The sequence below is a fragment of the Otolemur garnettii genome, unplaced genomic scaffold (genome assembly GCF_000181295.1).
Source record: "Otolemur garnettii isolate 467f Iridium unplaced genomic scaffold, OtoGar3 scaffold00007, whole genome shotgun sequence".
Taxonomy (NCBI): domain Eukaryota; kingdom Metazoa; phylum Chordata; class Mammalia; order Primates; family Galagidae; genus Otolemur; species Otolemur garnettii.
Window position 1 is genome coordinate 3,640,344 of NW_003852402.1, and position 13,221 is coordinate 3,653,564.

Consider the following 13,221-nt stretch of genomic DNA (forward strand, 5'->3'; position numbering starts at 1 on the left):
ACCACAGCACTCTACCAAGAGCGATTAAACAAGACTCTGCCTCTACAAAAAAAAAAAAAAAGATTAAATCTTGTAAAGTTTTAACAGGATAAGAACAAGTAACTTCATTGATTGTGGCAACATGGTGATAGCAGGTGACTATGAGCAAGTGACAAAGCTTATGAACAGACTCCTCTATCTCCACTCTGTTTTGAAGCCCCACCTGATGTTTTTTAAAGGGACAAACTGAAAGAGCAAAGAGAACTTCAGAAGCTAAAAGGCAGACAGCCAAGAAGTTACAGACAAGACTGTGGCCTACAGCTCTGAAAAGGGTCTCTAGCAACCAGCAGACCCAACAAAGCTGATCAAGCCGACACTGAGAAGAACAGAGAAGTAATTTGATGTGTGGAGCCCTCCCGAAGCTCAGGCACTGGTGATCACTTGTGCCTCTTTAATGGGAGATGAAGGTGAAAATTGGAGAAGAGTTGTTTGCAAATTTAAGCAGAAGCTGGACCCCAGTGCCTCTTCTTTATCTCAACAGAAGATTGGAAAATTAATTAATTCAATGAAAAGGGTAAAACGGGCTCGGTGCCTATAGCTCAACCGGCTATGGCGCCAGCCACGTACACCTAAGGTGGCGGGTTCAAATCCCCAGCCCGGACCCGCCAAACAACAATGACGGCTGCAACCAAAAAATAGCCGGGCGTTGTGGCGGGCGCCTGTGGTCCCAGCTACTTGGGAGGCGGAGGCAGGAGACTCGCTTGAGCCCAGGAGTTGGAGGTTGCTGTGAGCTGTAATGCCACGGCACTCTACCCAGGGGGACAGCTTGAGGCTCTGTCTCAAAAAAAAAATAAAAAGAAAAAGAAAAAGAAAAAGAAAAGGGTAAAACGGAGAACTCTGGCAAGGAGGATACATCCAGTAGAGCTGGAAGGTGAAAATACTGTGCTGAAGATAGTGGAATTAAGTGAAAGTATACATATTAAACTGTAGATAGCTTGTAGCTACCCCAACACAATGCTGGCAATCATATACTCTTCAGCAGGAGGTAAGAAAAATGAAAGCCAAAGAAAAACATTTTCAAACAAACTCAGTTCCTCACCAATGGACCCATATCAAAGGAAATTCTCAAGGAAGGACTTCAGGCAGAAAAAAAATGATCCCATTTAGATGAACTGAGATTATCGATACTGATAAAGTGTTGTAAAAGTGATAAATATGTGCACACATCTATATGAACACTGACTACACTGAACAACAGTATCATTTTATACAGTTCTAAAAGCAGAGTTAAAATATATATAAGACTGTATAAGTTTAGGAGTGCTTAATGGTCCTTTATTATCTGGAAAGAAGAGTAAAGGTTTATAAAACATGTGACTGGGCCTAGTTAAGGATACACGTTTTGATTTCCCAGGGAACCACTGACAGAAAAAAAAAAAAGAAAAAGAATTTTTCAACTAGAAAAGGAAAAAATAGGACTATAAAAAATAATCCAAAAGAAAGAAAAAAAGAAATGAAGATAGGAAGAAAAATTAAAAAGGCTTAAGCATAATAGTATCAGTAATTACATTAAATATAAATGGGCTAAATGCAATAGCTAAAAGTCAAAGACTATTAAACTAGATTAAGAAAAAATAACTATAGTCATACATCATATAAGGAAGCATTATGTTCTGAGAAATGCATCATTAGGCAATTTCATCATTGTGCAAACACCACAGAGTGTATTTATACCAAACTACATGGTCTACAGCTCACTGAACACTTAGGCTCTAAAGCAAAGCCTGTTGCTCCTAGGCTACAAACCTGTAGCAGGTCATGGCAAACCTGTGGCTTGGTTTTGTGAGGACTTTTTTTGCTTATCTGTAGTGTTGGACATCACAAAAAGTATGCAGAGACTTTTTTTTTTTGCTAATCAACTTTAGTTAGTTTTTGTGTATTTAATCTGTGGACCAAGACAACTCTTCTTCCAATGTGCAGCAGAGGAAAAAAAAAGAAGGTTGGACACCTTTGGTTATAGACTATTACCTAAATACAGTAGGCAACTGTAACGCAATGATACATACCTATTTATCAAAATATATCTGAACATACAAAAAGTATAGCAAAATTATAATACTATGTATTATACATGTCATCTTACAGGACCACCTACTAAAATGTCATCATGTGGTACATGACTGTACATTCTGCTTACAAGAAACATCTCATATAGCAGCAGTTCTCAACCTGTGGGTTGCAACCCACAAGAACTGTATTAAATGGCTGTGGCATTAGGAAGGTTGAGAACCACTGTCATACAGAAAGGAATGAAAAGGTTATACCCAAGGCAAAGTAAGAAAGCTATATTAATATTAGGCAAAAAAAAAAAAAAGAGTCTCACTTTGTCGTCCTTGGTAGAGTGCCGTGCCATAGCACCACAGCTCACAGCAACCTCCAACTCTTGGGATTAAGCGATTCTCTTGCCTTAGTCTCCTGAGTAGCTGGGACTACAGATGCTGCCACAAACCCCAGCTTTTTTGTTGTTGTTGCAGCAGTTGTCATTGCTGTTTTAGCTGGCCAGGGCCAGGTTCAAATCCACCACCCTCAGTATATGGTTGGCACCCTACCTGGTGAGCCACAGGCATTGCCCCCAAAAAGCATTTTTTAGAGATAAAGAGGGTCACTTCATATTATAACAGGGCTATTACTCAGGACCTGTTATATATCTTTACCTAAACAAATAGCCTCAAAACATATGTAGGGAAAATTTAAATAACTAAAAGGAGAATTAGACAAATCCACAATCATAGGCTGGTATTTTTTAAAACCTCTCTCTATAATGGGTAAATCAGAGTAGACAAAACTATCAATAAAAATTTAAGTTTTAAATACCACCATTTACAAATTTGATCTAACGTATATATGCAAATTACTATACCCCATTACTAAAGAATAGACTTACTATTTATGCACACAGAGAGATCATTTGCAAATAGTGACCATATATACACTCTGGCAAGGTGACATTGGTGACATGCAGTACATGGGCCTTGGGTGAGTCACCTCTGCCTCTGAGTTTCAAAGCACTCTAGTGCGTGGCATGCTGGATTGGAATGCTCTACTCACCTTCAAAGTTCTAGCTTACTAGACTGCAAAGGTTACACAAGGGATGTTCCAGCACTGTGACTTCAGGAAAGTGGTCTGGCTGTTAGTAACAAGCAAAGTAGCCAGCTACATGCTGAACGAACACCAGAGAAGGGACTTGCTGTGCTAAGGTGCCTGGCTGGGAATGAACTTTGGGGCCCACAGGCAAGGATACAGGGGTTACTGTCATCGATGTTGCAGTTGTCCAGGATCAAAGGAATGCCATCTAGCTCACTGACCTGTAGAGAAAGAAGATCAATTTATACAATGACAATAGCCTGGGTAGGGTCAGAGATCACAGATGACTTGTTTTTCCTTATTCAATGTTATAATATTGTTTGTACAATTACTTCAAAACATCAACCTCAAAATACGTAAACAAAAAGTGACATTTTTTCTTCATCAAAAGTGCTAGGGCAACTGGGTAGCCATATAAAATAAGGATAAAAGTAGATTACTTCCTAACATCATTCATCAGGATAAACTGCAAATGGATCTGAGATCTAAACTTAAGGAATGAAAAGGTACCAGTCATAGAGGAAAACACGAATTATTTTTCTCACTGGGAACAGGAAAAGCTTTATGGCCAGGTGTGGTGCCTCAATGCTACAATCTTAGCACTTTGGAGGTCCAGACAGGAGGACTGCTTGCGCCCAGGAGTTTAAGATAAATCTGGGTAACATATGACCCTATCTCTACAAAACATTAAAGAAAACAGCCAGATATCATGGCACATGCCTCCTCTCCTAGCTACTTGGAAGGCTGAAGCAGGAGGATCACTTGAGCCCAGGTCAAGGTTACAGTGAACTGTGATTGTGCATTAAACCTCAGCCTGGGCAACAGAGAGAGACCCTGTCTCTTAAAAAACCCCAGAAATATGGATGCAGTGGGGTATAGAGCACGATTTTATCTGAGGATTCAGAAGGGACTCTAAGAAGTGATGATGGGCAAAAAATACAATATTTACCGAGTCCCTACTATGTATTTTATGTACTTTAATACGAAAAGAACTTGTAAAAACTAAAGCACCAAAAATAGTCCATAGAAAAAAGGAAAATTCATGCACAGAAAATGGCACAGATAAACAAATACAGATGAACTGTAAACCCTGAGAAAGTGTTCAGCCATGCTCATAACAGTAGAAGGGCCAATTTTAATCACATACAGCATTCCCAGTAACCACGTAAAAGTATGACAACAAAAGTTGCTGGTGAGGCTAGAGGACGACTGGTGCTTCCATGTACTGCTGGAGTTGATGACAAATGACACAACCCCTGTGGAGTGACAGGGGCAACATGCAGCAAAACCACTTGTGTGCCCAGTAATCCCATGTCTAGGACTATAGACCAAAAACAAGCTCCTGCATGAAATTATGTTTGGCACAAGATTATTCATTGCAGCACAGCTTATTTTTTAATACTGCTTTACCGAGATATAATTCACACACCATGTAATTCATACCCTTAAGGAATACAATGCAGTGGTTTTTAGCATATTCACAGAGTTGTGTGACTATCACCACTGTCTAATTTTTGAACGTTTTCATCACCCCCAACAGAACCTCTGTTAGTAGCCACTCCTCAATCTCCACTACCCTCAGTCCTTGGCAATTGCTAATCTGCTTCTGTCTCTCCAGATCTGCCTATTCTGACATTTTCCATGAATGGAATCACATGGCACATAACCTTTGTACCTGGCTCCTTCTACTCACCATAACGTGCTCTTGGGTCATCCGTGGTGCAGCATGTATCAATACTTTATTCCTTTTTATGGCTAAAGAACTGTGTGGACAGACCTCATTTTATTTCCCATTCATCACTGATGGCCATTTGAGTTGTTTCCACCTTCTGGCTATTATAATATGCTGCCTGAACACACACGAGTGTGTTTTGAGTACATGTTTTTACGTACTCGGTCATGTAACTAAGTGAATGCTGGATCACATGGTGACTCTGTTTAACATCTGAGGAATTTCCAGACTGTTTCTCAAGTGGCTACAGCATTTTACGTTCTCATCATTACACTAGGAGGGTTCCAGTTTCTCCATAGCCTCACCAACACTTGTTTCGACCTTTTCTTTTTAATTCAAGAAGGGAAGTGTAAGGGAAGTGGCATGTCATGGTGGTTCTGACGTGCATTCTCTGATGACTAATGATGATGAATGTGGTACAATGTGTAACAGCAAAGATCCTGGGAACAACTGAAATGTGCACCAACAGGGCTTGGTTGAATGAAACACGGCACAAATCTACAGACAGAGCAGATCGCTGGTGCTGCCGTGGAGACCACTAGGAAGTAGCGCTGACAGGAGCACAGCATGAGCAAGCTGTGCGTCAGTCAGTGAATGAGAACTGTGTGTGTGTGGAGGAGAAATGCCCCTTCTTTAATATTCTGAAACAGAGGCAATGAAGAGTGAAATCAGACAGGACAGGGGAGTGGGAGGATGGGATGAAGGGAAAGGAGGGGCTCCACGAATGCACCCGCTCCTGTTGTGTAATTATAACTTTGGAATTCTATGTTTTATAATTTTAAAAATTAAAGTTATAAAAAGTGAAGCAAACAAAAACAAATTAATGCACATAAAACAAAGAAAATGATTTTAGAGAATTAAAACAGTATTTTGCCTTTACAGCCTTAGTGAGACACATAACCAAAATCATGGAAAATTTCATGGAAACGTTACCCTGCACTCAGGTGTCTAGACATGAGAAGAACACCAGCACTGTTATTCTGAACCATTATCACTATCTTTGTTCACTGAAAGCCTAGAAGCAGAGACAACGCAGTGGCAGTCAGCACTCTCGCACCAGGCTGACTCTTCTAGTCCCCCCGAAAGAGTCCAGATCCCCAGCTGATACCAATGCACAGACTCACTAAGAGTCACTGGTACTGCTGATCTATAGTTTCACAAAGGCCAGGAGGAAGAGGATAAATGAGTTGGTAATCATCTAGTTTCTGTAATTTTTTCCAAGCATGAAAACTGAACTCCCATTTAGTAGACACCTATAGTATACTGGGGAATCGTGGCCACTTTAGTGATTTCATCTAATTCTGAAATGCCAGGCTACGTATTACCACTTTCCTTTTACAGATAAAGAAAGCCAGACTCAGAAATTAAGCACCTTCCTATGGTCACTTAATTAGTAAGTAATATTAAAAGTGAGGTCTAGAGACCACTGTCAAGTTTGCAGGAACAGACGTTGAGAGGACAAGTTGAAAACCTCTGCTGGGAACTTAACAGTGACACTGGGATAAAGACAAGGCAAGACCCAGAAAAGGGCCCCACACCTGTGGCGGGCACAGAGAGGAGAGGACACTGGCCAGTCCTCACCAGCTCTCTGTGAACACGAGATCGAAACCCTTCTGGAACACACAGCACAGCGTGGGGCTCACAAGAAAGGCCTCCTCAAAGAAGTGACATTTAGCTTACCACGAGAAGAGAGAATGGGAATCACCTAAGACAGAGGGTTGTAGGGAATGTTCTGGGCAGGGGAAGCATGTGGCAGAGCAGGGAGAGAAGAGGGAACAGAAAGTGCTTGAGGAACTGGAAGTTGCACTGTGGGAACAAAGTGGGAGCACCTCAGGACTGTGTGAGCACTGCAGAGCCAGACTGCCGGGCGAAAGCCTGGTTATGTGCCCTGGGGCCTTCGGTAAGCCACAGAACTGCTAAGACTTAGTTTCCTCATCTGTAAACTGGGTCTGAGAGGGCTCATTTCAAAGGGTGACTGTGAGGACGGGCTGTATCACTACACGTGGTTGTGGTGAGCACACAGGGAACATGCAATAAGGAGCACTATAGTTGGTGACATTTGTGCTGTCAGCTGAAAGAAGTTCAGATGGTTGGAGCAAGGGGTCAGGTGTAAGGAAACAGGAGGGTAACTTCCACCACTCTGAATTTACACTTCCACTTTGAATTAGGCAAAACTATAAAGCTATGGCCAAAACCCAGGTTTTTTTAATAAGTGAGAAATAAAAGTATTCAGGATTTATTGTTCAATGCAAGGGAAACACAGCTCACTTCCTTAAAAAATGAAGTAGAGGGGTCCTTGTAGTTCAGTGGTTAGGGTACCGGCCACATGCACTGGGGCTGGTGGGTTCAAACCTGGCCCAGGCCTGCTAACTCCCCTCCCCACCAAAAAGCCAGGCATTGTGGCGGGCGCCTGTAGTCCTAGCTACTAGGAAGGGTGAGGCAAGAGAATTGCTTGAGCCCAGGAGTTTGAGGTTGCTGTGAGCTGTGACACCACTGTGCTCTACAGATGGCGACAAAGTGAGACTCTGTCTCAATTTTAAAAAAATGAAGTAGAATTCTGAGTTATACTAAATGGGTAAAATTTTCTTGGAAGGAAATAAAATCACACGCTAAAAACAGAAACTTAAGCAAGCAGTAGGGTGAACTGAAGTGTTCCTAAAAATCAGCTGGGGTGGAGCTGGGGGGAGACCGAGGGCGCATATTCCCAGATGACTATTTCTCATTCACATAACTACATGGCAGAAGAAAATCTTTTATAGAAGTTCATCAAATGTTTATGATATAAATGACCTGTTCCAGACAAGGACAACAATGGCATTATAACAAATACACACCGGTATACTTAAGAATGAACACAGGTTAAGGACACAAGGAAAAGTAAACACCAAGGCAACACCTTCCCAGGGGGTTACTGACAATACAATCTTGTTGTTACAAAGTTCAAGTTTATTGCTGCAGGGGGCAGAGGAGAACAATTAGGAAATTAACGAGTTTCTTCTGTTAGCACTTCATAAAACAAGGAAGCTGTTTCTCCCAACATGCTGGGGATTGATTCTAGACCCATAATAAATGAGTCACACACTGTGGTTCACAGGAGGAGCCAAGCTCAGTCAACACTTTCACTGGCAGTGCAGACAACAAGCCTGGCCTAAACAAACTGACACGCAGCCTCTGGAAGGGAAGTGGAAACAGAGGATGGCCAACCAATTTGTTAACTGTTCTTCCCACACTGGCCACTAATGTCAAGAGAACGCACTCTGCAAAGTGGACAGGCCCAACTCTAATAATATCTGAGCTCCTCTGGAAAAATATAACAGAACTTCCATTTTTCTGGCTGCTCTCACATCAAATGCTAAATACAAAAATATAAAAACCTGAAGAAAAGCAAGAGCACAATACCACAGTGGACCCAAATCTCCTACTTAACTACTATATATTAACCTAAGTCCAAATGATATTTGGTCAAATGTGTTTAAACATAGCTCCTTAAAACAGACAGGCAATGGGCAGGCACAGTGACTCCCACCTTTAATCCCAGCACTTTGGGAGGCTGACCCAGAAGGATCACTTGAGGCCACAAGTTGGAGAGGAGCCTGGGCAACACTGTAAAATCCAGGCTCTATCACAAAACAACAGACACAAAGATCAGAGACCCTATGCTGAAGTGAAACAAGGACAACACTATTTGTCACAGAGAGTCCTGAATTCAGCACAGTGGCAGTGGGGGGCAGTCAGGGGGTTATGAGGAGAATGACAGAAAACACGCAAGAAAACCGCACAACAGTTAATCGCTGCCCAGCTTCCTGAAGAAAATGTGAAATGACTACCCTGAGTGTCAATGCTGTCCCCGAAGGAAGACAGGCCGAGGCAGAATTCCCACGGACGCTGCTGAACACGAGCTCTCATTGTGAACTCGAGGCTTTCAGGTTTCGAGGGGACCTATCTGACCACTTTAATTGTTAAGAAGATTTTAAAAGAAAGATTTGTTGGGCAAGCCTCAGAGTACAAGAAAATTATCTTTGAATTTTAAAGTATTCTAGATTTGACTGGAGAACTATAGAAAAACCTGGATCAGGATCCTGAGACTTTTTAAGCAATTGCAGAAAATGTAAAAGGTGTGGCTGGAATCTTAAGAGAAAGGATTTGGGTGGACCTGAAAACAATTCTTGTTGGAAACCACTTGATTCACCTCATCCACCATCTTGATTTGGTTTCTTATGCAGATTTACCTGCTAATGCAAGTTTGGGGAACTTAACAAAGTCAGTAAAAGGGGTGAGGGGGTTTCACCAAATGTTGAGGGTTTTACATTTTTGGGTTCAGTATTCAAAGTTCAGGGTGACGTCACAAAATGAGATTTAAGGTTGACCATCTCAAAAGAAGAGAAAAATCTAAGCTTATTTGTAGTTAAAAATAGGAAAGATTTGAAGCAACACAGTTCAGAACCACCAAGCCTAACAAGACTTTCTTACAGACTCCAGAGGACCCGATCCTGCTCATGCACATGACCCACTAAGGAACCAAGGAGAACGCGGCCCCTAGAGGGAAGGCAGCAGCGGCCCATCCCTGAATTTCCTCTAAGTCAGCATCTCTTCCGGAAAAGAAAACAATTACAATAATTGTGAGAACAGTGGGGGGAAAGTGGTCACTGAATGGAAAAAGATAAACTTTAAGTTACATAAAACCTAAAACTTATGAGAACTTCCTTCCCTATTACCTATACACAAGAAACTTAAGCAGAATAAAAGCCAGCTTAGAGGACCCCCTTAGAAGAATGGTATTATTGTGTGAAATATAATTATATTGCAGGCACTAAACTGAGGTCTACCTCCTCTTAATCTGATTTATATTATTGAACCTTATAATTCTTTTGGGAATAGTTCCTACGAAGAAAAGTATAGTTGGCTGCTCTTTTTTCATCTCTTTAGACGTTTTTTTCTAATTTTGGTTTTGCATAGGCTAGTGTAGTATGAAGACTGAGCGCTTTTTTTATTTTTTTGAGATAGAGTCTCACTATGTCTCCCTGGGTAGAGTGCCGTGACGTCACAGCTCATACCAACTTCAAACACCCAGCTATTTTTTGGCCCAGGCTAGATTCGAACCTGCCAATTCTGGTGTCTGTAGCTGGCACCCTAGCTGCCTGAGCTACAGGCGCTGAGCCAGAACCTGTCTTTTGGATACAAGCTATTCCAAAACAATAGGAAAGAAAGGAAAGCTTCCCAAGTCTTTTTATAAGGCTAATGTAATTTTGTTCCAAAACCGGGAAAAGACAGACCAGTGTAAGAAAATTGTAGGCCTTTTAAACTTAGGAACATAGAACTCTCTCCCCTCAAAATCTTAGAAGTAACATTACAGAAAGCAAACATGCCTCAAAATACACCAGACCAGGTAGTGTTTTCAAAATTAAGAGTACATGAATGTGGGTCAGAGAAGCTCAAGGAAACCATCCTCACTAACGCACTGGCAATTACCTCAACCATCACAGGCAAGGCACTTGGTCACGCTTAGCTCCTATTTATGTTTTTTTAATTCTTAGAAAACTAGAGAACTGGCACCTGTGGCTCAAGTGGCTAAGGCGCCAGCCACATACACCTAAGGTGGTGGGTTTGAATCCAGCCCGGGCCACCAAACAACAATGATGGCTGCAACCAAAAAATAGCCAGGCGTTGTGGCGGGTGCCTGTGGTTCCAGCTACTTGGGAGGCGGAGGCAGGAGACTCGCTTGAGCCCAGGAGTTGGAGGTTGCTGTGAGCTTTGATGCCACAGCACTCTACCCAGGGCGACAGCTTGAGGCTCTGTCTCAAAAAAAAGAAAACTAGAGAACTTCTGTAACTTGAAAAAGGCGATGTGTCAGAAACCTGTAGTAAAAATCGTAAGCTACACAAAGTTCAGATGAACACTAACATCAGGAGAAACACAGGGATGTCATCTACTGGCACTAGTAGAGAAAAAAGCAAGTCCATAAAACACCATGATTTAAAAAGGTCTCTGTGTGGAACATTCTGTCTCCAGACATGAAAGCTGCTCAGGACTAGACTGATGTGGGGAGTGCTCCAGTCTCACTGTCTGAACAGAAACACGGAGGAATGAAGACCACTGACAGGCGTAAGACTGAAAATAACTGAGAAAAGTCATTAGGAGAAAAGGTGACATCTTGGGGGATAGATATAGCATGTGAAGTAAGATCCAGAGCAGCAGTTCTCAACCTGTGGGTCACGACCCACAGAACTGTATTAAAGGGCCACGACATCAGGAAGGTTGAGAACCACTGAGCTAGAGGGTTAGGATAGACTGGTAAAGAGAAGTAAAAATAAACCTAGTTCTAACTGTTCTTATGGTGAATTTAGGAAAAGCACTAGATGTTTTTAGTGTTATTAAAAGAGAAACTGAGACTGGGCCCTACACAACCCAGGAAAGGGAGCGACGTGGTCGGACTGACCGGAATCACTCCCAGCAGGATCTAGCTGTCAAGAGACCGACAGAAACCCCAGGGGAGCAGACTGAAGGCTTTCCCTGGGCCCCACTCTTCTTCAGCATGGACTTTCTACCAGGGTCCACTATCTGCAACAAATACTGATAGTTTCTAGGGACATGCTTTTGCTTGCGGTAACTATTAGAAGACTAAGAACGGGCTTATTTCCTAACTTTGGTGTGGGGGACAGCGTTTGACAATCCTGTGCCATGCTGACTCCAAGGAGCAGAGGTGGAGGGAGGCATATCAGAGATTTGAGTGTCCCTGAAAGAATCACACACGTAGCAGCAGAAGATAATCCACGCTGCAGCTGTTAAGAGAATCCTGACCCTAACAGGCAGTGATCCCTCTAGCTGGGATCATGCTGAGGAAATCAAGGAGAATGCATTTCCAATTTCAATTTCTTTGAATATACATGGGCAAAAGAATTTGACTTTAATGTCTTTGGACTTTAATTTAAAATGATATATAATCTTTGGATTTTAGTATCTCCCTGGGAATTTGATAATGAGATAGAATTAATATTCAAATATGGTATGTCTCTTATGGGCATTTTATTATTACAATGAATTTAGGCCTTTCACTGGAGTATCTTAATATGGAATGAATTTTCTGCCTTGAGGTCAAAGTGACTTTGGAGTTAATTAGATTCATGTGTTAGTCTGACCCACTTAAGAGTCTTCTGGGGGTAAAATCTCTACTCCCCACAAGTGGCCCAGGACAATGAGAAAGTATGTAAGTGGTACAGACAGAGTAGCCACACAAAGGTGGGAGCAGGATGGTCCTGACCAATTGAGCTTCTCTCCAAAAGCGGGATGTTCTTCACCATCCCTGGATGGCCAAAGGTAACACCCAGGGCATGAGCCCTCGCCCACCACCACCAGCAGACACTCTAGGTGAGATAAAAGATTTCCCCCTGTCTTCTTTATGCTGTGGACAGAGCTGCATTAATAGAACATCCTTTGGCTTTTCTAGGCCCTTCACCGGCCTGTCAGGGTGGTGACAATCAGATCTCTCAGTGAATCTGGCTATGTGACGCCCTTGGTATACAGAGAGGCTATTTATCTGTTTGTCTAACTCTGTCACCAGACTCAGGTGACAATGACCTTGCATTCCTCGCCTTGGCCTCAGATGCTCAATGAAGAAAATACATGGCTGTGACGGAGGCTAACACCTCCCCACTGAGCCCCTCCCACCAATCCTCCTCAACTCCAACCAAGAACTGACCCACAGATATGTACTGAATGAAATTTAGGGGGGAGTGCAGCTGAGCAAAATACATTTAAAGATTATAATAATTTCTGTGAAAGAAGTAAACATGATAATCTATTAGACAGTGGCCATAGAGGCTCTATTTTAAACAGGCAGTCAGATGAGAGTTTCCTATAAAATGGTGACATGTGAACTGAGACCTGAACAGGAGAATGATCTAACCATGAGAGTGTAGGTTAGACACTTGCAGACCTCAGGGAAAGATCACTTTAGACGGAGGGAATAGAAGCACAAAGCCTCTGGGAAAGAGTCGAGCATACGGGAAGAATGCCCTGTGCCCTGTGCGCAGGGTGCCGTGGGGGGTGGAGGTAACACTCGTGGAGAGGGTGGAGGAGCCTGCTTCTCTGCAGGAGTGTTTTCTGGACTGGCACAAAAGCATCACCAGGAACCTTGTTCTTCTGATAGGAACATTCTTAGACATCTCCTACCCTAAGTCCTTCAGAATCAGAAGCTCTTAGGGAGGGTTCTGAAATCGGAGTAAGAAAGACCTGCCAGTCCTCCCAACAAGGAACAGACGCTCAGGCAAAAACAGGCAGTGATGGGATACACCTGTGCCCAGCTTCTGCAACCCAGCAGAAAGCCTCAGAGACCACGCGGGAACACACGAGGGCCAAGGGCAGACTGT

The 13,221-nt window shown here is 42.6% G+C and overlaps 1 protein-coding gene across 1 annotated transcript in view; it reads right to left on the bottom strand.

Annotated features, from left to right (window-relative positions):
* ATXN10 (ataxin 10) overlaps positions 1 to 13,221 on the bottom strand; it is a 119,018-nt gene that overhangs the window by 13,394 nt on the left and 92,403 nt on the right. Inside the window, exon 10 of the mRNA XM_003783111.3 lies at positions 3,281 to 3,344. Within this exon, the coding sequence (XP_003783159.1) occupies positions 3,281 to 3,344 (64 nt within the window). The remainder of the gene's footprint in view (positions 1 to 3,280; positions 3,345 to 13,221) is intronic.